This window comes from Leptonychotes weddellii, chromosome 12, assembly GCF_054177405.1.
Source record: "Leptonychotes weddellii isolate Sample4059 chromosome 12, ASM5417740v2, whole genome shotgun sequence".
NCBI lineage: Eukaryota > Metazoa > Chordata > Mammalia > Carnivora > Phocidae > Leptonychotes > Leptonychotes weddellii.
In genome coordinates, this window is record NC_138380.1 from 75,675,802 (window position 1) to 75,702,974 (window position 27,173).

Sequence of the window (27,173 nt, forward strand, 5' to 3'; positions counted from 1 at the left end):
AATAGCCAATCTGTGGAAAGAGCCAAGATGTCCATTGACAGATGAATGGATAAAGAAGATGTGGTAAAAATATACAATGGAATATTATGCAGCCATCAAAAGGAATGAGATCTTGCCATTTGCAATGATATGGATGGAACTGGAGGGTGTTATGCTGAGCGAAATAAGCCAGTCAGAGAAAGACATGTATCATATGACCTCACTGATAGGAGGAATTCTTAATGTCAGGAAACAAACTGAGGGTTGCTGGAGTGGGGGGGGGGTGGGAGGGATGGGGTGGCTCGGTGATAGACATTGGGGAGGGTATGTGCTATGGTGAGCGCTGTGAATTGTGCAAGACTGTTGAATCACAGATCTGTACCTCTGAAGCAAATAATGCAATACATGTTAAGAAAAAAAATAAGATAGTAGGAGGGGAAGAATGAAGGGAGGGGGAAATAGGAGGGGGAGCTGAACCATGAGAGATAATGGACTCTGAAAAACAAACTGAGGGTTTTAGAGGGGAGGGGTTGGGAGGATGGGTTAGTCTGGTGATGGGTATTAAAGAGGGCACGTTCTGCATGGAGCACTGGGTGTTATGCACAATGAATCATGGAACACTACATCAAAAACTAATGATGTAATGTATGATGATTAACATAACAATTAAAAAGTGAAAAAAAATAAAATAAAAATTAGCAGACTGTTTCAGCTAGAGAAATCCCTCTAGCTCTGTTATTTTCAGTATTGTGCTGGAATTCAGTGCAGAATCAAATATCTTGAGTTGCTTAACCCAAAATAATTCCCCTTCTCTTTGTCTTATTTTTCATATATTATGCTAGTTTTTTGGTCCTAAATTTGAAGCTTATATGCATTTGTATATATTTCACATACAACTTTATCATGTAATTGCTAACCTTTATATCAGATAATAACAATTTTCTTCTCAAATATAAAATGTGAATGTGACTATTACTTCCTACTATAAATAAAGTGAAACTTAATTTGCATGGGAAACGTGTAGCTTACATATGGGCTATTACAAATACAACATGATAAAATTTACATGAAAAGTTTAGAAGCACTTAGAGTCTCAATACTTCATGTCTGTATTACATGTCTACTGAATTGTACATAGTCTGCTGAAGCATTGCTATTGTAGTTATACCTCAAAATGGCAGCAAGGTCAACAAGATACCATTATTTTTCACCCAAAGATGCACCCTCAGTGCAATACATCCAGCATGGAGAAGCTCATTTACTACTTTACTTATAGGAATAGATGTGTTTCTGCTTCTGCTGCAGCATCACAAAATGCATAGATCCTCTTGCAGTTATGCATTCAGGTTAGCTCAAAAATTGCTTAAGGATAGTCTGTCTTGCTTCTTGAGAGCCAAATATCTATGTGCCTTTCTCAGAGTTTTTTTTTCCCCCTTTTTGCTTCTGTGTATTAGAAATCTACCTGGTTCATTATGTCTTGGAAACTTTTCAAAGGAAAAATGGACATATATGTGAAATGTTACACTTAATACTGGCCATGCTATCAGAAGTGGTCATATTTTCCTGCATATTGAGATTTCACGTGCTAACATTTGAGTTGCATCTTGTTTGTTTACAAGTATAAGTCTAGGAGGTAAGAGCATCAAGACACAAAGGATCGAAAAACCTAAAGGGGTAGGCAAGCTATCCTTGCAGATCAAATTCAGCCCACTGCCTTGTAAATAAAGTTTTATTGGAAAACAGCCATGCTCATTCATTTATCTGTTATCTGTGACTGCTTACATTTATAATGGCAGAGGTTAGGAGTTGCCACAGAAAGCGTATGGCTGGCAAAGCCCAAAGAAATAGTTGCAGTTTGGGGAGATAAAGAGCTACATAACTTTGTTCCAGTACGTTAAATTTACATGCATTGTTGATTTTGATATGGATTTGTTAATGCCCTGCAGCCTAGTTGGCCAGCCTTCGCCTTTCTAGTTTTCTCAAATACCAGACTCTTTGTCCCTTCTTCTAGAAGACAGTCCTTAATACTTGGGTTTGAAAGTCAGAGGACTATCAATGATAGGACTTTCACCCTATTACATATTAGCTCTCCAACTTTTCATGGTACTTTCAGGTAGGTTTCTGAGTCAGCTGCTGGACTGATGATGTTGTCTCTCTTTTGCACTTTGTCTCAATTAATCCTGGCAGATAACTTTGTTTTCTTGTTCTCTATAAAGGAGGGAAGGATCTATCTAAAATGACAAGTATTTTTGGGGCACCTGGGTGGCTCAGTCATTAAGCGCCTGCCTTCAGCTCAGGTCATGATCTCAGGGTCCTGGGATCGAGCCCCGCATCAGGCTCCCTGCTCAGCGAGAAGCCTGCTTCTCCCTCTCCCACTCCCCCTGCTTGTGTTCCCTCTCTCACTGTGTCTCTCTCTGTCAAATAAATAAATAAAATATTTAAAATCACAAGTGTTTTCTCCAAAGGATCTAATATTTATTTTGATAATTCACTATTAATTCAATATCTAGTGCCAGAAGTGCCTTAATTAGCATTCTTTTGAAATTCCCTTAAAATTTTATTTTGTATTTTTAACTCATAAAACTTCTCTTAATCTCTCATGATAATTGCAACCCTCAGAAACACTGGCCTGAGAGTCTATAGAGCTGAAGATGTTTGTTACCAAATGGTTTTATTCTGATATTTTTATGTAAAAATTTCCAACAAAGGTCAAAAATGATTATTTGACAGCACCTAATATATATTCCTCTACCATGTATCACTTTTAATTTGCTGTCCAATGAAAAAGGGAACACAGTTTCCTGGAAAGAAGATCACAGTGTCCTGGAGGCTATGATAATTGCAAAGAAACAGAGTCCTCCCATCTTTCAAACCAAAGGGATTACATAGATCTAGGCTACAGGGCTGCTGGCTGCATGTCTGATGTTTAAGTCTTAAAAAGCACCTCAACCAGCTTACTTAGTGGGTACCCATTATATTTCCTTTCTCTTTCCTCCCTTATTCTTGTCTTCTCTCCATAATTTGACATACGTATACTGGAGAACCTCAATAAACAAAGGTTGATCACTCAAATATGTGACTTATGCTGTATAATCTGAAAAGCATTTCGATGTTTTGAAATCCCTGAGTAGTTAACTGCCTTCTTACCTTCTTGTGGATTTTCTGGTATTCTATAGACTCTGTATTCTATCATCTACCTTGGGCATTTCAGAATATAGAATGCCGTAGAGACATATGGTGATAGTAAAAGTTAATGTCATTGCAAGAGTCTAATAGAGATAAAATGATAAATTTATGATCCAGTAAACCTTCTGTGTAATGAAGATCAAAGAATTGAGTGTCCCTGCATTGCTCAGAGGGCTGACTGTATCTGTGCAATTTAGTTCTGGCCCAAATTAATTTTACATGAGGAGAGTATAAAAGCTTCAAACTAAATACATATTGTTTCTATAAAAAGTCACTGATCTTTACTTTTAGCTCAGTATGTAATCTTGAAACATTATCTGTCAAATACTAAATTAGGAAATCAGAAACCTCTTTTTATTAATCCTATAGAATGCCAGATATAGAACATAGCTAAATTAAATATTGAAGAATTAAAATCAAAAGTTCAAAACTGAATTAATTGGTAACAAAAGGGGCATTTGTCTTCTTTCATTCTCTTAAGAATTTCAGGAAATTAATAGTCAGTTCAAGAATCTTGAGATTATGGTTTGCTACCATATTTTATAAGTGAGAGTCCAGTGTCCCTTTACCCTATCCCTTTATATATTGTGAGAATGGATCAGAAACCAAGAATATAACTGTTTAGGAATCTGATTTTCCTTGGGTGTGTCATTTCATCTTGTCATGTCTTTGTATCCATGAGCAGTGGATTATTCTAGATTGTAAATGCAAGTGACATAAAGGCAGAGCTTCGATGGAGAAAAGAATTGTGCAGCTAAAGTTTTCTCAGCAAGCCAGTGAGAGGATAAGATGGACTTTGGTGTGAAAGAATGGATAAAATTCAGGTTATTAACTCTTTGTCACCAAAGTAGTGATGATTCAAATGCTATGCAATTATGAAATCATTCCCTTTGCCCTAGCTTTTCCCCAGTGTGTGGATGCTTGTGTGTCAGCAGTCAGTGATGTCTTGGTACTGTCAATAATTAAGTATGATCATTGAGTGTAGGAGCCTTAAAATTGAAAATGTGTATACATGCATCAGCTTTGAAAACAATCACTCTGAACATTACGTATATTTTTAAAATAATATATATACATATTTAAGACTTATTTATTTTAGAGAGAGTGTGTGTGTGTGTGGGAGGGGTGGAGGAAGAAAGACTCCACTCTCAGTGTGGATCCCCATGCGGGGCTTGATCTCATGATGCCCTGAGCCAAAACCAACAGTTGGATGTTTAACCAACTGCACCACCAGGCATCCCTAATAGCATATATTTTTTATTTGAGTATAGTTGACACACAGTGTTACATAAACATTGCCTATCTTTCTTAGTATCACGGGTTTTGAGTTCCAGTGACAGGGACAATAAGATAAAGTAGGAGTTTTGAATGACATTTCTCACCTCTACCCCTTGTTTTCTCTAATGTTTACACCAGGGACATACTTATATAAGTGAAATCATGGAAGTGATGTAAGGATATATTTTTCTAAATAATTTGTTCCAACAGAGAGCTTTATGGGTACTAATTCCACCATGCATGCTGCCGATCCCCTGATTGAGTCTGATTAGTATAGTTGTAGGCAAGCTGTAATTTAACATTTAGTGAATCAGATACTTTGGCATAGAGAAATAATAAGATGTTATTTTGTCTTGCTTGTTGGAGATCCCCAAATTTCTCATTTGTGTCTTCTTTTTTTTTTAATTACTACCATAATATTTTCTTAATACAAGAAATTTTCTGCATCAGATACTTGTTTTTCCTTGCCGTATTATCACTTACCACTCCTGGTGAGCCACATTCAAGCCTCCTATGTCTTTCAGGATTTAAGCCATATTGTTGCATACATAGGACCAAGATGGTTTATTTTACTTCCAATAATAATGAAGGTTATTTATAAGCAAACATAAATGGGGATTTGTCCATTATCTTCCAAATTCAATTAACTTCTGAGAGAACTATGGAAAAGCAACGTGCAGTAGCATTAAGAGAGCATTGCAGGGCTCCAGTGTACCTCTCATGACTGTTCACCTATCCACCAGGAAATGAAGAATGGCTTGTTTCCTCTGAACCCACAACACGGCTATCGATTACTTTAGGGTGAATGCTAAGGTCACAAACCACATACTTTATGAGTTACTGTAGTTGAATGGATAATGAAGTTTCATATTGCTTTTAGTTTGGGTTTCCAGAGATCTGAGCGAGCTTAGAGTGGTGATTCTCTCATCATTGTCCCTGGACTGGCAGCATCAACAGCACCTGGAAACTTGTTAGAAATTTAAATTTTCAGGTGTCACCCAAGATCTACTGAATTAGAAACACGATCTGTGTTTAACAAGTTCTGCATGTGATTCTGATGCATCCTACGTTTTAAGAACCATTTGTTTGGGTATGATACTGCCTCAGTCCAAACTGTTAAGATGTAAAACAGTAATTGGTACCGTACTTGTATATCAGATATATCTAAGGAGAGGTTTCTTCTTCGAAAACTTCTGTGTCTGAAAAATACAGAACATTATTAGCTATGCCAATGCAACTTTATTTATTTTTTTAAAGATTTTTATTTATTTATTGAGGGAGAGAGAATGTTAGAGAGCATGAGGGGGGGAGAGTCAGAGGGAGGAGCAGACTCCCTGCTGAGCAGGGAGCCCGATGCGGGATTCGATCCCGGGACTCCAAGATCATGACCTGAGCCAAAGGCAGTCCCTTAACCAACTGAGCCACCCAGGCGCCCGCCAATACAACTTTAAACAATAGTTGGCAGCATGCTATTTTAGAGGATAAGGGAGTTTTGAAATAATTACTGAAGTTTAGAGCAATATACTTTTAAGAAGAAAAGTCAAAGTTACTGGTATTTTGCAAATGGATTTGTCAAATATTTAATATTTTATAAAATATGCAGTGTTTTATTGAGGCAGTAAATACTTCTTATACCTAATAGGTGATTAACTGAACCAAATTGCAGGTTTTGCTTTTTGACCTTAACCCAACCCTCCCCATTAGCCAATAGGAAATCTATAAAGCTCACACTGCTTTATAATCTATCATGTGGAATTTAGTGACCCAAATTATTTAATTTGCTTTGCTAACTTTAGCTCTGTGTCTGTATAAAATCATACTTCTGGACTTTATTTGATTGAAAATGAGTGTAATAAAACCCAAGATCTAAGCAGATTATATAAAAATTGATTAGAGGCATTGGCCAAGGAATCTCCTGAATGTTTTTATTGGAAGCACACACACAAATCTGGTGATGGTGTTCACACTTGCTAATGAGTAACTGACAAACTAAGGAAGTGTCTTCAGAAATCTAAGTTAATTAAAGGTCGAATCCAGAGGAAGTCACTGTAGCTGTCAAGATTTATTTTCTTCAGCTTGCAGTTGAGAAACACCAGGAATAAAGAGAGAATGTATTCAGAAACATGCTTAAGAAAATAATTCAGTTTCTCAGATTCTCACACAGTGCCCCATCTGCTTAGAACACATTGACTATTAATGATTGATTCCAAGTCCATTTCTTTAGCAAGTGTGTATGGGGTGCCTACAGTGCAATGGACACTATAGAACTTTTAGCACACCAAAAGAGATTACAAGAGATGACTGCACTGACCATTATCTAGGTAGTAATACTTTTCTATAATCCAGTAACTGCTTTTTAACGTACTTTACTAAAATTAGAACATATCTGAAGGCTGAGGCAAAATGTGCTTCAGAATTACGTTTACCACAAACATCTTGCTCTTTCCTTACTAAGACAAAAGGAGCAATGTTCCTTCATTTCAAAAGTAGAAAAACAATTTTAAAAAACCCAGTTGCCATGGTAACAAAATGACCAGTAGCCTTGATGTGCTTTCACTATGTATCAATAATAAGCTAACCATTTGGGAGCATTCATTCTCTTCAGACATGTCTTTTGAGCCGAAATGCTATATGCTTTTATTAACTCGTGTTATTCATACAGTACTTAATTTAGCAGTTATTAAATAAGTTGTTTTTTTAAGAAATGAAGCAATAGGAGATAAAGCCTCAATTTGGTAACATTCCCTCCATTCCCTTTCTATTTATTTTTTCTTTGGAGGAGTGGTCCAGGAGAAAGAGAATGAAATCTATAAACCATATTCTGGATAATAATTTTATTTTGGACTTATCTAAACACTACTTAGGAATGTCCCAACAAAATATAGAAGAGCATTAAAAGAAGATGAGGTTTAACTTTTAGCTCTATGATTCATCATCTGTACTTCCTCGCTTATTCTACCTAGCTTCCACCCTATTCTTAATGCTGGGGGATAACTTGTTGTTACTGCTGAGTGTTGCTTCACTGTCACCTCTCGATTCATAATCATTTGAGTTGGGAAAGTAACTATAATTATTTCAGCATAAAAATAAGGTAAGTAACTGCTTCAGGAAATTCAACTTAACTATTCCGCCAGTCTAGATATGAATTACCGTTAGCTTCAGATACCCATCGTACAACACTTCATCACATTTCACATTATTTGCCTTATTTCTAGAATCTTATTTCTTTCCAAAGGGGTGTTTGTAGATCACCAATTGCTTTCTCTTTATTTACCCAATTGCTTTCTCCTTCTGGGGGCCAGTTGATTTAACAACAACTAATATCATTTTTCCTGGATGAGTAGATCTGAAATCATGCTTTCTGACTCTTGTTGTTGAAGGTCCTATGCCGGTGGGTAAAATTAAATGACTCACTAATCAGGTTTTATGAGCGCTTTCACATTTTTCAGATGATTCAGTAAATGGTAGGAAACTTCTTGCAACCTAGTCCATAGACTCTACTGGTTCTAAATGTCTGCTAACAAAAGACAAAATACCCTGTATGTAGTGATTGAACCATTGTGTCTCACATTTTAGCATGTTAATCAAGGGAAATGGATTTATATCTCAACTTATGTTTCTTCCTTTTTTTTCTTTTTAAATATTTTATTTATTCACCTGAGAGAGAGAGAGAGAGAGTGCACAAGCAAGGGGAGGGGCAGGGGAGAAGCAGACTCCTTACTGAACAAGGAGCCCGACTCGGGGCTTGATCCCAGGACCCTGGGATCATGACCTGAGCCAAAGGCAGACGCTTAACCGACTGAGCCATTCAGGCACCTCTCAACTTATGTTTCTTTATACCCAGACAATAACCATGGCAACCTGAGTCTTTAGGTACAAGAACTTTTTATTTTTAAGAAGTGTTAGTGTGAATGAAATTAATTTATTTAAAACTTTAATTATAGTAGATTCCAAAAGTAAGATACCATCAATGATGTCTGTTAGAATTGTATTATTCTTAGTAGTACTATTAATATTACTAAAGAGGAATGCAGTCGTATTACCATGATGTTCGTGTTTTTACTTTTTCTAATACCCTTTCATATGTATTATTTACCTCATTGCAAATGACAACTGATGGTCAACTAAATGATGTTCTATTTTTTTAATTTAAAAAAATTTTATTTTAATTCCAGTTAGTTAGCATACAGTGTAATATTTCAGGTGTGCAATATAGTGATTCAACACTTCCACAGTATCCTGTGCTCATCATGACAGGTGCACTCTTTAATCCCCATTGCTTATTTCACCCATCCTCCCACCCACCTCCCCTCTGGTAACCATTAGTTTGTTCCCTATAGTTAAGAGTCTGTTTCTTTTCTTTTTTTTTAAGATTTTATTTATTTATTTGAGAGAGAGAGTGAGAGAGCACAAGAGGGGGGAGCGGGAGAGGGAGAAGCAGACTCGCCGCTGAGCAGGGAGCCCGATGCGGGACTCGATCCCGGGACTCCAGGATCATGACCTGAGCCGAAGGCAGTCGCTTAACCAACTGAGCCACCCAGGCGCCCAAGAGTCTGTTTCTTGGTTAGCCTCTCTCTCTTTTTTTTTTTTTCCTTTTGCTCATTTGTTTTTATGTTTCTTAAATTCCATGTAAGAGTGAAATCATATGGTATTTATCTTGCTCTGACTTATTTCGCTTAGCATAATACTCTCTAGCTCCATCCCTGTCATTGCAAATGGCAAGATTTCGGTCTTTTTTTTTTATGGCTAAGGAATATTACATTCATTGTATATGTGTGTACTACATCTTCTTTATCCATTCATCAATCGATGGACACTTGGGCTATTTCCCTAATTGGCTATTGTAGATAATGCTGCTATAAATATTGGGATGCGTGTATCCCTTTGAATTACTTTTGTATTCTTTGGGTAAATATCTAGTAGTACAATTGCCGGGTCACAGGGTAGCTCTATTATTAATTTCTTGAGGAACCTCCATACTGTTTTCCAGAGTGGCTGCACCAGTTTGCATTCCCACCAACAGGGCGAGAGGGTTCCCCTTTTTCTGCATCCTTGCCAACATCTGTTGTTTCCTGTGTTGTTAATTTTAGCCATTCTGACAGGTATGAGGTGATATCTCATTGTAGTTTTGATTCATGTTTCCCTGATGATGAGTGATGTTGATCATCTTTCCATGTGTCTTTTGGGCATCCGTATGTCGGGGTGCTTGGCTGGCTTAGTCAGAAGAGCATGTGACTCTTGATCTCAGGGTCATGAGTTTGAGCCCCACCTTGGGTGTAGAGATTACATAAAAATAAATATATAAATAAACTGAAATGATATTTTAACCCAGGACAACATATCTAAATTATTAAAACAAAAATAGAATGCAAATGTTCTGAATTCCAACTTTGAAAACCTTTCTGCTACACCATGCTTCCACTTCCCTTTTTAAAAACATGGGGTGGTATAATACTATGTAAATCTATTTCCAGCTAAACCTCTCTGAGGGAATGTTTCAAAGCATGCATGGCTAGAAGGATGGTGGTGACATTAACAGAGGAACAGTGTAGAGAAAATATATTTTCATTATGATATTTTCCTGAAATGCTGAGTCAGATTTGTCACCCATGAGGATGGAATAAACTCTTTTTCAGGCATGGAAAGTCTCAAAAAATGTAGCTGCTATGCAACCTTTGATAGAAAGCTTCTGACAGATGTCCTCTGCCAAAATGAGGAACTAGACCACAAAAAAAGACATGGGACCTGGGAGAGAGCAGTACAACATAGGAGAGGCAAAGTGAATGCCCGGGATGATGGTGAAAGATGATCCCAGGATGGCGGCTGTGTCGTAGGACAACATAGTCTGGATTGGAGCAGGCTAGAAGCTCCAGGAGTGATTTCTTCAATACGATAAACATGATGAAATATCAGATATGCTTGTATATGTTGAAAGTCAATTTATCCAACAAGGAGGGAGTTAATTAATTGAATTGTCTATTAATATATGGAAAATTGGAAATGGAAACATTTAATCTAGAGTAAATGAAAGTTATGCAAGAAAAGAAAATTAGTACACTACGAGGTTCAGCTGGAATAGATTTACCTAGTATTATTATTGTAAACATTAAATAGTAATCTAAACACAAGTTTGTTCTATTGGGAGTATGGGAGGAGGTAAGAAGGAGGAAGTGATGTGTAGAAGTGTGGGCAAAAAAGAGCTAAATCCTCACTTTGCTTTACTAAGAAATCGGGAAATAATAAAGTAAACAAAGAAACAAAAACAAGGGACATCTTAAATAAATTTTAAATGTATGGAAGTAAAAGAATCAGCTAAAAGAGTTAAAAGTCTTTGCATTTGGGTAAAGGAAGGGTGTGGGGAGTGGTGATGACAGTATGCTTTTATTTAAACACTGAACTCTGTAGAATGATAGAATCTTCAAAATATCTGTATATTTAACTCTGATTTAAAAAAAGAAAAAAACAACTGAACTGCAAGAAGGCAGAAGAGAAGAGATTCATCTTAGCAAGATAGATGGATGATTCCAGTTAAGGGTGAAGATAATGCAGAAAAGGAAAGTACAAATTAAGAAACTTCAGGGAATTTGACTTCAGATTATCTCTTACTTTACCAAAAAGATAATGAGCTAATATCTTCTTCTGAAAGTCAAAGCAGTTGAATATTAGAAATGGTAAGATTGTCACAGAGAGGCAAGATGTATAAAAAGATTACCAAGCATCAGTAGTATCCAACTGATATTGGATAACCTGAATTTGTAGGGTGCTTTGTTAGTGCATGCTCATGGTTTTCTGTAGCAACTACAGTCTATGAACGAAATATCCAATAGTGAACTTGGGAGCTTATTAAGAGTTGGGAAATGGTGAAGATGAGCCAAAGGAGAGACAAGATTCTAGGTTGTTTCCAGCCCTTTAGAATTTAGAGAGGCAAATGAAGCCATATTTGGGGAACACCAGGGAAATTAGAAGAGATCAAGAGACTGGGGGTTATAATTATAAAGAAGAAGAGAATGAAAAAAAGAGGATGTGAGATGGATGTCAAAGATGGGAATTGCAGGGGCGCCTGGGTGGCTCAGTCGTTAAGCGTCTGCCTTCGGCTCAGGTCATGATCCCAGGGTCCTGGGATCGAGGCCCACATCGGGCTCCCTGTTCTGTGGGAAGCCTGCTTCTCCCTCTCCCATTCCCCCTGCTTGTGTTCCCTCTCTCGCTGTGTCTCTCTGTCAAATAAATAAATAAAATCTTAAAAAAAAAAAAAAAGATGGGAATTGCAGCATTTAGGATTATAGTGTAGAATTTCTTCAAGCCATAATGAGGTAGGTGAGCCCCCAGTCCAAATAAGCAGCCAGCGTCAAGCAGGTCCATGGCAACAGGTGACACTGATGTAGCCATTGGGAGTCTGTATCCCCAATGCAAGAGCTCAGTCACATTATCCTCAGGTGCAATGTAGAGATGGAAAACCTACCCAGTGAACCAGAGTACTGATGGTCCTCCCTAAAAATCACAACCACAAACACATTCACTAGAGTTTGACACAGGCAAGCAACTCCGGTCAAGAAGCAGACCTGGAAATTGCCTTCAAGCATGTGGTCCTGTGCTCACATTGTGCTAGGAATGCATTCCCATGCTGCAAGCTGTTAATTAATCAAAGTGTGTAGCTTCTGAAATATGCAGATAAATTAGGAAGGAAAATTGAATCTTTGTTATGTGATTTTTCTTAATGATTAGAGTGTGTTCTAAATAAACAGAAAAACAAATTGATTACCAAAAACTATGTTAATGTGCTTTTAATTCACAAGGGTTAAGCATATAAAAGTCAGGATATTGAAAATTAAGGTTCTCATAGAAACATTAATTTGACAACATTATGCATACTAGGTGTGGGAGGTTTATATTTTATAACATGAAAGCAGTAAGAAATATTGCAAAATGTGGCTCAGCTAAACAAATGAAATAACAAATTTAGGGGAAAGTCATTAAGTGTGATCATGGAAAAAATTGTTTTGCAACCTCCAAAGAAGGGTTATAAAATTTAATTTTAGGAAATAATGCCTTCAAATCTTTTCAAAAAATGTTTTCAATGGAGATTATTCATTTTTAGAAAAAAATCAATTTCCCTAACACATTGTATGTTCTGACATGAGTTTATGCCTTTCATTTGCAGCTCAGATTTGATTCTAATAGACCAAAAGAAGAGCTGACTGGCTATTTTCATGGCCTTGTTCATAAAGATTTCATAGACTGAAAATTAAATGTAAGGGTTTAAAATTTTTTTTAGTATACAGAGAATATGGAGGAAATTTTAAATATGAAGAAGCCTGCCAGTGTACTAATACTTGCTTCTATATTTGACCTCTGTGTATTTCTGTAAACTATTTGCATATATGGATTATGGAAATTGCAACCTGATCATACAAAATGTTTTATTTAGGTAGCACAGAAAAAAGAAAAGAACTTAAGGCATGTTCAGAGAAGGAAGTGCACCAGAAAACAAACCTACAGCCTTTACTATGTCTCTGTTTTCATTCCTGCCTCATGCACTGGACAGCAGGTTGGAAGCTTGAGTTCTCCAGTACGGCTGCACTGAGCCATAGGTGGATGTTTCCGTCACTTGACCCCAGAAGCTGCATTCATTCTATAGGAAACAGGGGTGGTGGACCCATGAAGCGACTCCTTGGAGCATGTCACTTCCCAATTCAGTCAGAACTAAAGGCAAGAAGGAAGGAAGGAAGGAAGGAAGGAAGGAAGGAAGGAAGGAAGGAAGGAAGGAAGGAAGGAAGGAAGGAGAGAAGGAAGGAAGGAAGGATGGAAGGATGAAAGGGAGGGAGGGAGAGAGGGAGGGAGGAAAGAAGGAAAGCAGGCAGACAGGCAAGCCAGAAGGAAGGAAGGAAACTATTACTAGCATTATAATACTACCTCAATTATCAGCAATTCCAGCTATGTAATTAATTTTAATAAAGATTTTGTGTTCCTTTAAATCAAATATAAGTTATTTTTTGGTGCAAATTAACAAATGAAAACCAAAAGTACCTTCACAAAGGAGCAGATTATAAAAATATAAAGATAAATAGACATGCTGCTAACATTTCTATTTTCCATTGTATTTTATGCCATAGCAAGGCAATCTACAGTACAATAAAGGTTCATTCATAGAAGTGAGATATGTAAATTCCTGAGCTAGCAGACTCCTGGCCCAGTATTCAAAACGCCCCTTCAAAAAAGGCACAACGGTCTGCATTTTTCACTAGAAAAAATCTATGCAACCACATTCCATGGCAATGAACTCTTTATAAGCTTAATGAAGAAAAATGCTTTGTATACTTACTTTAATCTTTACCCCCTGTTATTTTCTGTTTCCAAACAAACAGAAGGACAAATGCAAACTGCCAACTCGCAGGATGTACAAACAAGTGTTATTGAATATTCAGAAGTATGGTGGTATTTCTAAAGTTCAACAACAAATCATTTAGAGTCTTTCTTTTGTTTTTAAATTTTCCTTATTCAGGCACCACAAGGCCACATAAGGAGGGTGAGGTCCCTGGAGTGGACTATATTTTCATCACTGTTGAAGATTTTATGGAATTGGAGAAAAGTGGTGCTCTCCTAGAAAGTGGGACTTATGAAGGTAAGCACAACTCTACTGCTAAATGTATTCATTGTTGCATCACATTTTTCTCCTTTGATTGAGATGCATTAGGACACCAGATTACCAACATGTTACTCTGTTTGGGTTGAGAGCTTTAATGAGGTCATTTCAGAAACATTTGCTTAAAAAAAAAAAAAGTTAAGCTACATCTGGATTAACTCTACTCTTCAGATGCCAAGAGATATGTATATATCCCCTGAAGTAGGCTTGGGATGGCATCCTGAGGCTAAACTCTGTGTGCTCTTCCAAATAAATTATCTTCATCTCTGGAGCATCTCAGGGCTTGAGTTCCAGTTCTCTCATTATCTCTGTGTAGTTTTCTTCAGTTTCTTCACTGGCCTTCACTTGCCTCCCATGCAAAATGATGAAGTAGGAAAATATGATCTCTGCATGCTCTCCAAACCTCTGGTCTAATAGCAAGTCTCCTTGTGTACCTGAATCAAAAATGAACAGTAAATGACACTGAAAGCTTGAATGCGGGAAGTACGTTTCAGTGGAAAGAGCACTGTAACATGAGCCAGAATCTGTCTCAGTTCCAAATCTGGCTTTATTACTTAACCACTGTAAATACTAAATAACCCAGTTAGTGTCTGTGAACCTCAGTAGAATTAGCTGTAAATGGGGAATGGTAGCATTGAAAAATATAAATAACATGTTGCTATGATCACATTTCTACCTTTAAGTGACATCTACATGCATATAGTTTATGTCTAATGAAATTATGTATCTGTGTATACATAAAGAAACTTTAAAATGATATGACTAAAAAAACAGTAGAGAACACTATTTTTATTCATATTTCACAGTTATTGTATGTCTGAACTATATTTATATATTTGTTATTAACTTGAAAGATGAATCTAGTTTTACTGTACTATAATTAATAATGAGTGATACTAAAAACAAAACTAATAATATATACATTGCTGCTTAGTGCATAAAATACCTGAGGTCTACCATCAGCAAATAAGTTGGGTTTGGTATCAGTTTGGCCGTCCACTTCCCCCTTCATTTACTTGTGGATGCCCAGTGGACTATAGTTATTTAAGAACTTAATATTTTAAAGTTGTTAGAAGTATTAAAATCTCTTCTTTTACTTTTCACACTCCTAAGGTAATTTAGGCTGAGACATATGCCTATTTTATGGCTAAGACATTTACTTGCTTATTGCCACATTTACAAGAAATTAGCAAAAATACCCAGGAAAAGAAAATGGCTTTACACATGAGTATTGTTTCTTATTCATATTGTCAAAAATGAATAATAGTGGAAGTTGATTGAAAATATTTTAAATACAGGAGCACCTGAGTGGCTCAGTTTGTTAATGTCCGATTCTTGATCTTAGCTCAGGTCACGATCGCAGGGTCATGAGATTGAGCCCTTTGTGGGGCTCCGTGCTCAGTGGGGAGTCTGCTTGAGATTCTCTCTCTCCCTCTTTCTCCCCTTCTGCTCCCTCTGCTCATGCTCTCTCTCTCTAAAATAAACAAATCTAAAAAAAAGAGAAAATATTTTAAATACAAAAGCTGTGTTGGTCATATAACCTGGCTTATACTATATGAAAAATAACTATATAAATCATAGAAAATACTCATATCAAAGAAGTCAGAGTAAATGAACAATAAATTTTGTAGTATATTTTCCAGCAGGCTTTGTGAAATTATTTAGTGGCATTCATTCGTTTGCATGTCTGCCAATAATAATGCATTGTATTTAATTACCTTATTAAATATTATATTTATGTCACAAAGAACCAGTGGCTTAACATAAGGAGCATTCCAAGAGTAGTATGATTAACAATATGACTTTTTCTTTTTGTTTGTAAAAATAAAGACTGTGTTAACTGTATAGAAGGTGAAAAAATTAAACCAAGTGTTCATGTTAAATCTCCACTGTTCTCATGATAAACTAGATGCCATGAAATTTAATAGCAATATTTAAAAAATAAAGTCTTACTTAAATTTTAGGTTCCAGTTAAATTTTGAGGGAACTATCTCGAAACTGTATAAATGTAGCCAAGTTTTGTGAGCCAGAGTGGGTTGTCCTGAATCTTCTTTAGACATCTTTTCAGTATTGGGAGTTTAGTTTCCTAAAGTTTGGTGCCAGCTTGTTAATTGCCTCCACGTCCATAGAACTGATCATTGACTAATAATGCTGATTTATATATATGACTTTGGGGAATCAATACCATTGTTTGCAAATACACATGGTGTACTTGGATGAATAAGATACTCCTTTTTCAGGTCACATAACCATCTAGGCAGACATCTAGGGAGCATTCTCAAATCTTGGGATCTTTGGATTTTTCTACAATTACAGCTGAGGAACCAGTAGAATTGACATTCTAATGAAAATCACTATTATTCCTTCAGATTGATCATAAGCTCTAGGCTCAGGGTTACCACTTAGTGTGTTATTTGTCAAGGAAACCTGAGGAATGCCTTTTCTGCAGTTGATACTTTCAGAATATATAGAATAACAATCATGTGCTGCTCACCTAGACAAAGAAAGACCTGAGAGCTTTTATATTTGTCAAACTTTCATGATATCAATCTCTCATAAGATTTCTTCAGTAAAGTCCTAGTTTTTCTGTTATATATTCCTCCTTCTGCAGTGTTCGGGCCATTGCTCCGTCCCTTCCTCCTTGCTAGAACATTCGCATGCCTTCTCAGTACTCTACAGCCCTCAGCCAGACTAAAAAATTCATTTTTGATATCTGGAAGTCCACTAAAGAAAATAAGAAATTGAGTTACTCTCAGTGTTAAGGTTATAGACCTGTTAACTATGTTGGGCCCTTAAGACTGATTCCAACCCACACACCAGAACATCAAGACTTACTGATGCAATTGGAGGTAGGGAGACAGCCCCTGCTTCTTCTTTCTCATAAATACTTAGCAACCTAACTTGTGCATTTCTTGTCAGGAACTGGGAACCCATTCATTTTTTTTTTAATTAGCAAAGATCAAGGAAGTCCTCTGTAAAATATCTAGTTAAGATGCCCATCATTGAGAAAACCAGTCTTATAGTATTCATCCCCACCAATCAGTTTCAGAATAGGAGACACCTACCTGAAAAGTAGTTAAGAGGAAGAATATATTCTTTTAAGTATTTCTCATATGTATGCATTTTAGTCTTACTGTCAATAATTCTAAGTTTAATCTTGGTGAATAGATGTAAATAAAATGCAGTTTGTCCTTTGACTAGAAACAAAATGGACTGTCCTGAATTGCAGATCTACCTTTTAGAAATTGGCTCAAATTACTTGCTCCAAAAGAGCAATTCTTTTACTTACCTGAGGCTGCAAGGAAGGCCTTAGTGTGCTTGAGTTACTATCTACAGTTATGCCACATGATCCTAGGCAGAGTTTTAGCAGATTCTTAAAGTCTCTTCTCTGCAGCACCAACTCCTTGCTCAGTCTAACACCTCATTTCAGTCTGCTATACAACAACTGCTGAGTGCCCTTGCATGCATATGGCCCAACGGACTTGGTTCTGATGGATCTTGGTAAACAACCTCTTTTTCATGACTTGGATGATCCCATCCTTACCTTTTCATATTGAGTCAAGTTTAAAATTAAGTTAATAGAACAAAGCCCAGTGGTGAGCCTGACATAAAATCAAGTAACAGTATGAACCTTTATGTCAGGACTGAAGGTGTAGGCTTCATATGAAACACAGACCACAGAGCTCTGTTAAATGCAGATAATTCCTTTAGGATTAAGATCACATGCAGGTATGAATGAGACACCAAGAGGTCTAAATAAGTGAGTTGATCTGGTAATCTAAAGGATAAGTACTCTAAGTGCCTGGAAGGAAGCCTTGTCTTTGGGAACTGTCCAAAGTGCTGAATTACCCATGGCTCTAAATCCGTGAATCCTGCCTGACCTACCTCTTCCATTTGTCTGGAATGTTGCATTCATGGTTTCACTGACCACTCGCACCAGTTATTTGCCTCAACCTTTGTTCTGAATGTCATTATTAACTAACCCCATGTCTCCTGAGCTGTGCCTGGAATCTCATTTCATTAACTCATATACTGAGATCATCCACAGTCATGTTCCAGAGCAGCACTTCTGTCATATCATCCACTACAGTATTTTGCTGTTTTGCTTTTAAATGGAAACAAAGCTATTTTTCTATCTATTGAAGAAGCCACTGATCCCAAACTTCAGTGTTTCCTTTAGATAGACATAAGCTTATTGTAATATTGCCCCAATTTTTAAGAAGACTAAATCAAGACCAGCAAATTATTTGGGCACCTTACAGAATATAGTACCAATATGGCACTCACCTTCACCTCAATTCTGTGATTTCTCCTAATCATGGACCTAACATATATGGCTTGAGCCTACTGCAAACAGCACACCTACCTTCTTAAACAATTTTATTACAGGGACTATGAAATTCAATATGTTCTCTTCTATACATAAAAGTATGGTCCTTCCTGGTGTAGCATATAAAATCCTGTAAAAAAAATTATTAGGGGCACCAGGGTGGCTCAGTCAGTTAAGCATCTGCCGTTGCCTCAGGTCATGATCCTGGGGTCCTGGGATCAAGCCCTGCATCGGGCTCCCTGCTCAGGGGAGAGTCTGTTTCTTCCTCTCCCTCTGCCCCTCCCCCCTGCTCATGCTCTTGCTGGCACGTTCTCTCTCTCTCTCTCAAATGAGCAAAAAAAAATCTTTAAAAAATCATTAAGTACAAATAATTTTCTATGAAACTAACTTAAGCAGATCATGATGAGAGAAGAGATACAACAAATTTTACATAAATCCATTTCATTTTACTAAAATCAGCATCAACTTTTTAAAAAATCATAGCCTTGATACATTTATTATTGAAATGTGAATTTCTATTTTCAATCAAGATAGCATTGGGTGACAAAGGGATACTGAAGCCAAAGAAAAATCATTACTGGCACTATAAATAGTGTTGAGAAAAAACGTTCTTCTATCAGTCCAAGTTTCTACCCACTGAAATGTAAATAATATTTCCTGAAGGGCAGATCAGTGCTTAAATTGATGCTAAGATTATTGTCATTCCAGGAGACCAAAATGAGATAAAATGTCATTGTTTTTCCTTTTCCCTTACACTCTATTACAAGAGAAAATTTTTACCATATAAATAATAACCTTTATAACAACAGTAGATTCTTGGAGCTTGCAGTTAAAGGGGTCCAGTTGTTATTATATATCCAGATTATAACATGTTTTTATTTTGATACTTGCTCCTTTTTCTTTCTTTTGGCAATATTCCTACTGTGGAAGATTCTAAGCCATACATTTGGGTGTTCATTTTAGGAACACTAAACATTTACACATAAAGCTCATTAAATCTTCATTTGACCAGTAGAGGAAAACACATTAGTGAAGTTTTACACGCCTTTGGGATCTTATAATGCCAATTTTTTTCTTTTTTTCTGTAAGTGATTTAATCTGTATTCAGAGCTATTGACAGAGAGTGTATGATTTTTGCATGCTGCTTTGCTCTTGTGTAAGGCACTAAAACTAGATGTATTATTGTGCATTAAAATGTGACAAAATATCCTTTTGGTTTGGGACCTTTTATAAACCCAGCTTTTTCCAAAATATGTAATGCAAATGCCTCTTTCTAAGTATTTTTTTCTCCCAAATGAGACTAGAAGCAACAAACCAAGGAATTAATTAACTAATTTAATACTGTCATATAAATTATAACTTAAAAACTAAAGTCAAGGAACATGAAATGACTTCCTTATTGAATGTTGTTCAAATGACTTGTTATTACCTAAAGTACAACATTAACCAGTTTACTATTAGCTGTATAAATTTTTGTTTAGTTGTAGTTAAAAGGAAGAGGAGCAGGCTTTTTGGAGCATGTCATTAAAATAAATCCAATATTCAAGGGCATAGGACTCACTTCTTCAGCTCTCTCACAACCCATAACGATAATAATAATAGGTAAAGCCTAGGTTTCCAAAACTGTGATAATCAGAGTTTAATTAATTTCTCTCAAGCTCATGTCTTTAATTACAATGTTTTCTTAACTCCTGTATACATCCCTTATAAATTTTTGTCTGAAACAAATTGAGACTTCACCTGAAAAAAATATAATGCCCCTCATTTAGTGGGAAGAAAAAAATGCATGACTTTAAAACTTTGACTTGTATTTCTTTCCACTGCTTCAAAAAGCAGAACCTATTTGCCTTTCCTGATTGGATGAATATTTTCAAACCCTCTGAGTTGTCTTACTTTATTTTTTTTTATTTTTTTCCTTTTGAACAGAAATTGAATTTGATGTCAAGAAACAACAAACACAATTGATGCTTACATCTTTTACCTGTCAAATTCAAGTCAGCTTATTAAACATGTACTACACACATAGAATTTAACTAGGTAGGAAAGATGCATAGAATAGTTCCTGTTCACAATAAGCATACAATCTGTTGAGCAGCTATAATCCATAACATGATGCCAATATAATGCTGGAAGACAATGACAAAGATATACTCCAAACCTTGTATGAGCAAACACAGGAATCACCAAACCCAGTCTGAGAAAAGAGAAAGTTAATAAAGGCTTCTTGAAAGTTTTAACAATGTAGTTTATCTTGATGATTAAGTAGGAGGTAGCCAGGACAATTAAAAAGTAGGGACAGGGCACCTGCATGTCTCAGTCAGTTGTGTCCGACTCTTGATCTCGGCTCAGGTCTTGATCTCAGGGTGGTGAGTTCAAGCCCTGCATTGGGCTCTATGCTGGTGTAGAGCGTGAGCTGAGCATACTATGCATTCTCTGCTGAGCCAAGAGCTGCTCTCATCCAGCCACCCCATCTGTGTACAAAGCAGAAAGGACCAAGTGGATGCTATGGCTCTCTGGAGTTTAGGTTATCCCAGAAACTGGCTTATAGTTCTTCAGGCTGCTAGAGTTTTGTTGCAAGAACCCTCAGTCCTGCAAGTGGCTTTAGCCGGTGCCCTTCTATCTGTTTGTGTGCGTCTCTTCCTCCTCTCTTGAGTTGTCTTACTTTGAATGGACTCATTTCATGGGAGGCACATAAGAGTTTTGATCAAATTGATTACTGTAGTCTTCTATATGAGAGCATATATTTCTCTGAAATAACATAGTGATGACCAATGGCTCTTGCCATTAGTGTTAGATTAGACATACAGACCTTTTGAAAGGAGATGTTTTACTTGACCCAATTATTTTAAGTGGTGCCCAAATGTCCCCTTCCAAAGTCTTCTTCAGAGACTTCAGTTTGTTTCACAGACTAATGACTTGAAAACTATAACCTAACATCCTTCTCTACAAAAGTCAGTTTTATATCTGAATTTCAAATCTGAAAAGTAAAACTTCCTGAGACATTCTTTCCTTATATCTTCTATACTTCTGCTCTGAAGAACAGAAGAACCTAGAATATGATTGACCATGAATGTTCTTTCTCTAAGGAGAGAGAAATCACCAAAAATAGAAAAAAAAATAGTCCCCTCATTTTTATTGCTAAGTAAGTATTTTATTTCAAAACGTGGTTACCAATCTCCAGAAAAGTTACAATAGATGTAATAATTTTATTAATTGTTTTTATAAGCTACACATTTCATTCATGCACAAAAACTATATCTGAAATTTTGAGGCCTCTATTGATCATCCTGCAAAGCATACATATATGCACAGTGCTTTCACTAAAAATTATGAAGTAACAGTCCTAAAAATACCCTGCTGCCCTGTGTTTAAATAAACCAATCATGTTGTAAGGATTCACACCACATGAAAGCTCTTCCTTGTTGAAGGCTTGGAAACTCTGGCAATTACTGAAAATCGTTCATACACTAGATTAAAATTTAATATGGTGAAGCAGTCTGTCCTTCCTTATGTAATAATCAGCTCTCTTAGATCTGTTATAGGCTGTATTTGTTTGTAACAACCATATAAAATTAGGATAAGTGGTCAACGTATCTTGTCTGCATGAGACTGTTTTCATGAAAGCTAATTCTAAAGACCCTACAAATGTGAGTTTTAAAGGACCAGTAAAAACACAGATTGATATTAATTATTAGTTATAATAAAATGGAGAGTTTGACTTATAAGCCTATTTATATTAGCTATGCTGGCCTCCCTTCTGTTCTTTGAACAGAACAAACACATTCCTACCCATCTGGGATCTTGAATTTGTCATTTTATTTTCCGGGGCTCCTTGTCTTCCAAATAACTACATATTCTATTTTCTCACTTTAAGATATTCATTTAAAAGTTGTCAGGAAACTTACCTGACAACCGTATCCAAAATTGCACCTGCCAACATTCTCCAACCCCTTCCTCTAATTTGTTTTTCTTCATTGTAGTTACTATATAAATGAGATTATAGTTTGTATCTATTTGTCTATTTAGTTATTGTCAGTATCCAAACCACATGAGTTTAAACTTTAAGAGATCAGATAACTTACTTGGATCATTGTTAATTCTTAAGTTTAGAGTAGTCTCTGGCACCTAGGAAGCACTCAGTGAATATGAGTAGAAAAAATGAATGGATGTCTAGTTTCTTTCCTCAAAGTCAGCAATGGAAACCCCTTAATCCCCACATAGAAATTCAGCCTCGCCTGAGACCCTAGGATACATCCACTTCCTAATTCAAAATGTTCTAGATCAATAGTAGGGAGCTGCAGCACAAATTTGACCTCAGAATCTTATACTAGATTAATCTTGTATTATAGTTATAATAATTTTATTCTTGTCTTAATTCTCATGATTAACCTTGAGAGTCCCTGTTCTGAGTTCCTATACCTGTTTGTCTGTCAGTACCCTACAAACTATAACACTGTCTCCAGAATACAGTTCTTACTGTATTGCTATGGCCATTCCTCATAGTCTGGTTTTTTCACTATGGTAATTCATGGTTTGTCAAATCACTCAAAATCAAAACCTAGTAGATTTGGTCAACAAAACTGTATCTCCCATTAAACCCCCTCTCCACTCAAGTTCTATTGATTGTACTTACCTAAATACTTCTTGGACTCATGGTAATTTCCCTGTCTTGTTCATGTTCTCTTTATTTTTTTTCCATAAGTATTTCAAAGACTTTCTTGATTTCTCTACCTTTAGTACAGAAAGTCAGTGAACAGTTGGAGAATAGAATTAATGAGGCCAAACCTTTGGAGAGATAGAAAGATCCTAGGTTGTATTAGAAAATATGCAAGTTCAGAAAGTTATTTGAAAACAAAGGAATTAGTATGTGTGTTCTCTCACTAAAGAAATGTAAAGGCATTTTAATTAACAGCATATGGTGCTTGGAATGTATAGCATTTCACTAACATTTTCTGGCTGGTTTTCAATAAACTATAAGGGAGCATGAGTTTCTTTATTATTCTTTTATTCTTAGAGAATTAATGGAAAGGAAATGGAAATAATATTTTATCCCATTATTAATTCTACACTGCTAATAAGATTTCTACTCCAACCTCACCTTTCTCTTTCATTTTACATGAGGGTGACTTTAAATTTTCTTATAATATGTGAAAGTTCGATTTCTTTGACCACATAGTTAATGGACAAAATGATAAATATGAAAAATTCATAATTTAAAGTGGAATACTGATGATAACCCAAATACTGAACACAACATATGGAGTCAATAAACAAAAAGTTTTAAATAATATACAGGAAGCTCAAAGTGAGATGAACCTTATGATGATGGGTAAATCAAAGGAAAAGACTTGATTTAAAATTTTCCAGTGAGTTTTCTTTCTCCTCACCCCCCTACTTTCATTCCATACATAAGAAGTTACCTCAACAGGCATGCATTTGACTAGAAAAACCTGCCCTTTGGCACTGTGAGCTGATATTGAAGGGTGCTATTTCCCAAAGGGAACTGTTCCCTCAAGGCTAGCCCACAAGAACAGAAAGATTTCTCCAGGTCAGGTCCCTCCGGATTATTTCCAAGAGGATTAGATACTTCCAATTTCTACTCCCATTCTCTGAGTTCTCCATTAAACTTCCAGAGAAAAAAATCTACTGATGCAGCTATCTGGTTTCACTAGAGATGAAGCAAGCATTACTACACTTAAAGTGTAACTTGTCACAAAAAAGGGTGGTTCCTATCATTTCTACCTTCAAGGATGTCCAGGAACACTCATTTTCAAATAGTATTTGCAAGTTTGGTAACATTAACTACTCTCCTCTCTTCTCCTCTATCCTCCCTCAATTTAATAAGTCTCATTTACAGTAAAATGTAGCAGCAAATTAGGAGAGGGTGCATGCAATGATTTATGTAAGGGAGAGAGAAGTGGGGATGGAGACTCCTGGAGGCTGACACACTGACAGTCTGACAGTGATTGAGGACAGGGGAAAAGTACAAAAAGTGTATAGAAGAAATTAAAGAACAGAGTCACCTAGGGTCATTTGTTCTAGGGGAAGTACTCATCAGTCTCCCAGAGGACAGCAGAGTATTGCAACCCAGCACAGCTATTGATTTTCCTAATAATGACCTTGAGGTATCCAGAAAACGTTAAGTCACATGCAGAAAAGTAGTATTTGAGAAAGATTTCCTTCAAAGGTGATTAAAATTTAAAAGTTTGAACTTCTGAAGGGAAAGGCTAGAATATTCACCTAAACAGAATACCAGAGTCCCTGAAAATGCCAAGCAAATGAGTTGAAATATTTTAGCTATTTTCTGAGTAGAAAAAAATTATAATATGTATTCAAATTTATATTCAAATTAACACTTGATTAAATTGTCTCAATAATTAATTTATAAACACATTCTATAAATGCAAATACATGATGTTCTTATATGCCCAGAACATTTTAAGTGTATATGAATATACTTAAGAAAAATGACTAGATAGTTTCCAATTATAATGAAGTTAGAAACTACATATTCTTTGGCCTTGGTAATGTTTGTCATATTTTTTTTTTTTTAGTCAGAAATCCTATATGTTGTATCTTTGCAAAGCAACAAATGAATATGCTAGACTTAAAATAGATCTATAAATAGATCTAAATATAAATAGATCTATAAAACTATTGGTGCATTACCAAACTGTTAAAATTAATGTATTAATAAAATGCAAATGTGCAAGTTCATCCATTTTTTTAAAAAAATCTTTGCATAATAGTATGCTAATATTACTTTTCTCACTTTTTGAGACAGTCACCTGTCCCCCAAGGATCTTAAGGAGTGATAGGTACAGGCTACTTTCTCAAAGCCCCAATTGGGAAGGAAATACTATATCATTACCTTGGTTTGTTTTCATGAAAAGTTGACATTCAGAGTGTTATATATACTCATATTCGAAGCAAAACATATTAATCAGAAGTTAAAGATATTTTATACTGGTAAGCTTTCTTGCCCCATTGTATTATCACATTTTTCCTTCATATTCATAGTCCTGCCTTTGCACTAACCTTCATTTTAGTACTCTTCTTGTTTGTTTTCTTTTCAATTATTTAACTCCTGTCATATTTTCATCCTGTCACAGTTTAGTTTTTTTACATTTTTATTTAAATTCCAGCTAGTTAGCATACAGTGTACTATTAGTTTCAGGTGTACAATACAGTGATTCAACACTTCCATACAACACCCAGTGCTCATCAAAGTGCCCTCCTTAATCACTGTCACCTATTTAACTCATCCCCTCACCCACCTCCCTTCTGATAACCATCAGTTTGTTCTCTACAGTTAAGAGTCTGTTTCTTGGTTTGCCTCTCTCTCTCCGCCCCCCCACCCTGTTCATTTGTTTTGTTTCTTAAATTCCACATATGAGTGAGATCATATGGTATTTGTCTTTCTCTGATTGACCGATTTTGCTTAGAATAATACTCTCTAGCTCCATCCCTGTCGTTGCAAGTGGCAAGATTTCATATTTTTTTATGGCTGAGTAATATATGTACCCCAGTGTTTATAGCAGCATTACCTACAATAACCAAATAATGGAAACAGCCCAAGTGTCCATCAACTGATGAATGGATAAAGAAGATGTGGTGTGTGTATATATATATATATATATATACACACAGTGGAATATTGCTTAGATTTTCTTTTTACTTATCATTCAAGTGTTTTGTTTCTACCCAAAGCTCACTGATTATTTGCTTTCTTTATCCTTTGCTTTCTTCTGAAAATTGGTATCTTATATTCCTACTATATTCCTACTTTATATTCTAAAAATCTTCCCCTGTTGGGATATGCTACATTTTATACTTCAATTGGTCTTATTTCTTGGTTTTTGCTCTTGCATTTCTTTTTTCTTTTATTTTTTTATTTTTTTAAGATTCTATTTATTTATTTGAGAGAGAGAGAGAGAGAGCACATGAGAGGGGGGAGGGTCAGAGGGAGAAGCAGACTCCCCCTGAGCGGGGAGCCCGATGCGGGACTCGATCCTGGGACTCCAGGATCATGACCTGAGCCGAAGGCAGTTGCTTAACCAACTGAGCCACCCAGGCGCCCTGCTCTTGCATTTCAGTACTTTTTTTTTAAACTAGTAAGCTATAGGTTACTGAGTAATGGGGACAATATTCACAAATATTCCCACGAGACAATGGCTTGTTGTTGAATACAACAGAAATTTAACTAAAATGATTTCTCTGTCCTGCACAGAAAACAACACTGCCATAGAAATGAGCATAAATATAGGTGTTTTGTTCAAAATAAGTTGTGCAGTTGGCATGGTATATGCCTAAAAACTGATGTAATTTACCCTGATTCACCACTTTTTCTGTGTAATTCAACAAGCCCAGTGGTATATTGGAAACTGCCCTCTTGTCAAATGGGTCTTACATACTTAATATTTGCCTGAATGGAACTAATAATTTCAATTAATATTTTACCTCATTTTCTCTTTATCACTTAGTAAATTAAATTATATCCATGAGGATGAAAATATATAATATTTTCTTCTTTATTGTTCTTTAATCTTCAAATCCTCATCCTTTTATCTAGGCAGGCCTTCCTAGTAGTAATTAGAAGGCTGTTGGGGGAGGGGATAAAAATAATTGTCTCTGAATCAATGTGATACAATACATTAACAAAAGAAAGAACAAGAATCATATGATCCTCTCAATAGATGCAGAAAAAGCTTTTGACAAAGTACAGCATCCTTTCTTGATCAAAACTCTTCAGAGTATAGG

The 27,173-nt window shown here is 36.1% G+C and overlaps 1 protein-coding gene across 1 annotated transcript in view; it reads left to right on the forward strand.

Annotated features, from left to right (window-relative positions):
• MAGI2 (membrane associated guanylate kinase, WW and PDZ domain containing 2) overlaps nt 1–27,173 on the forward strand; it is a 650,039-nt gene that overhangs the window by 120,037 nt on the left and 502,829 nt on the right. Inside the window, exon 2 of the mRNA XM_081799668.1 lies at nt 13,943–14,062. Within this exon, the coding sequence (XP_081655794.1) occupies nt 14,014–14,062 (49 nt within the window). The 5' untranslated portion in view covers nt 13,943–14,013. The remainder of the gene's footprint in view (nt 1–13,942; nt 14,063–27,173) is intronic.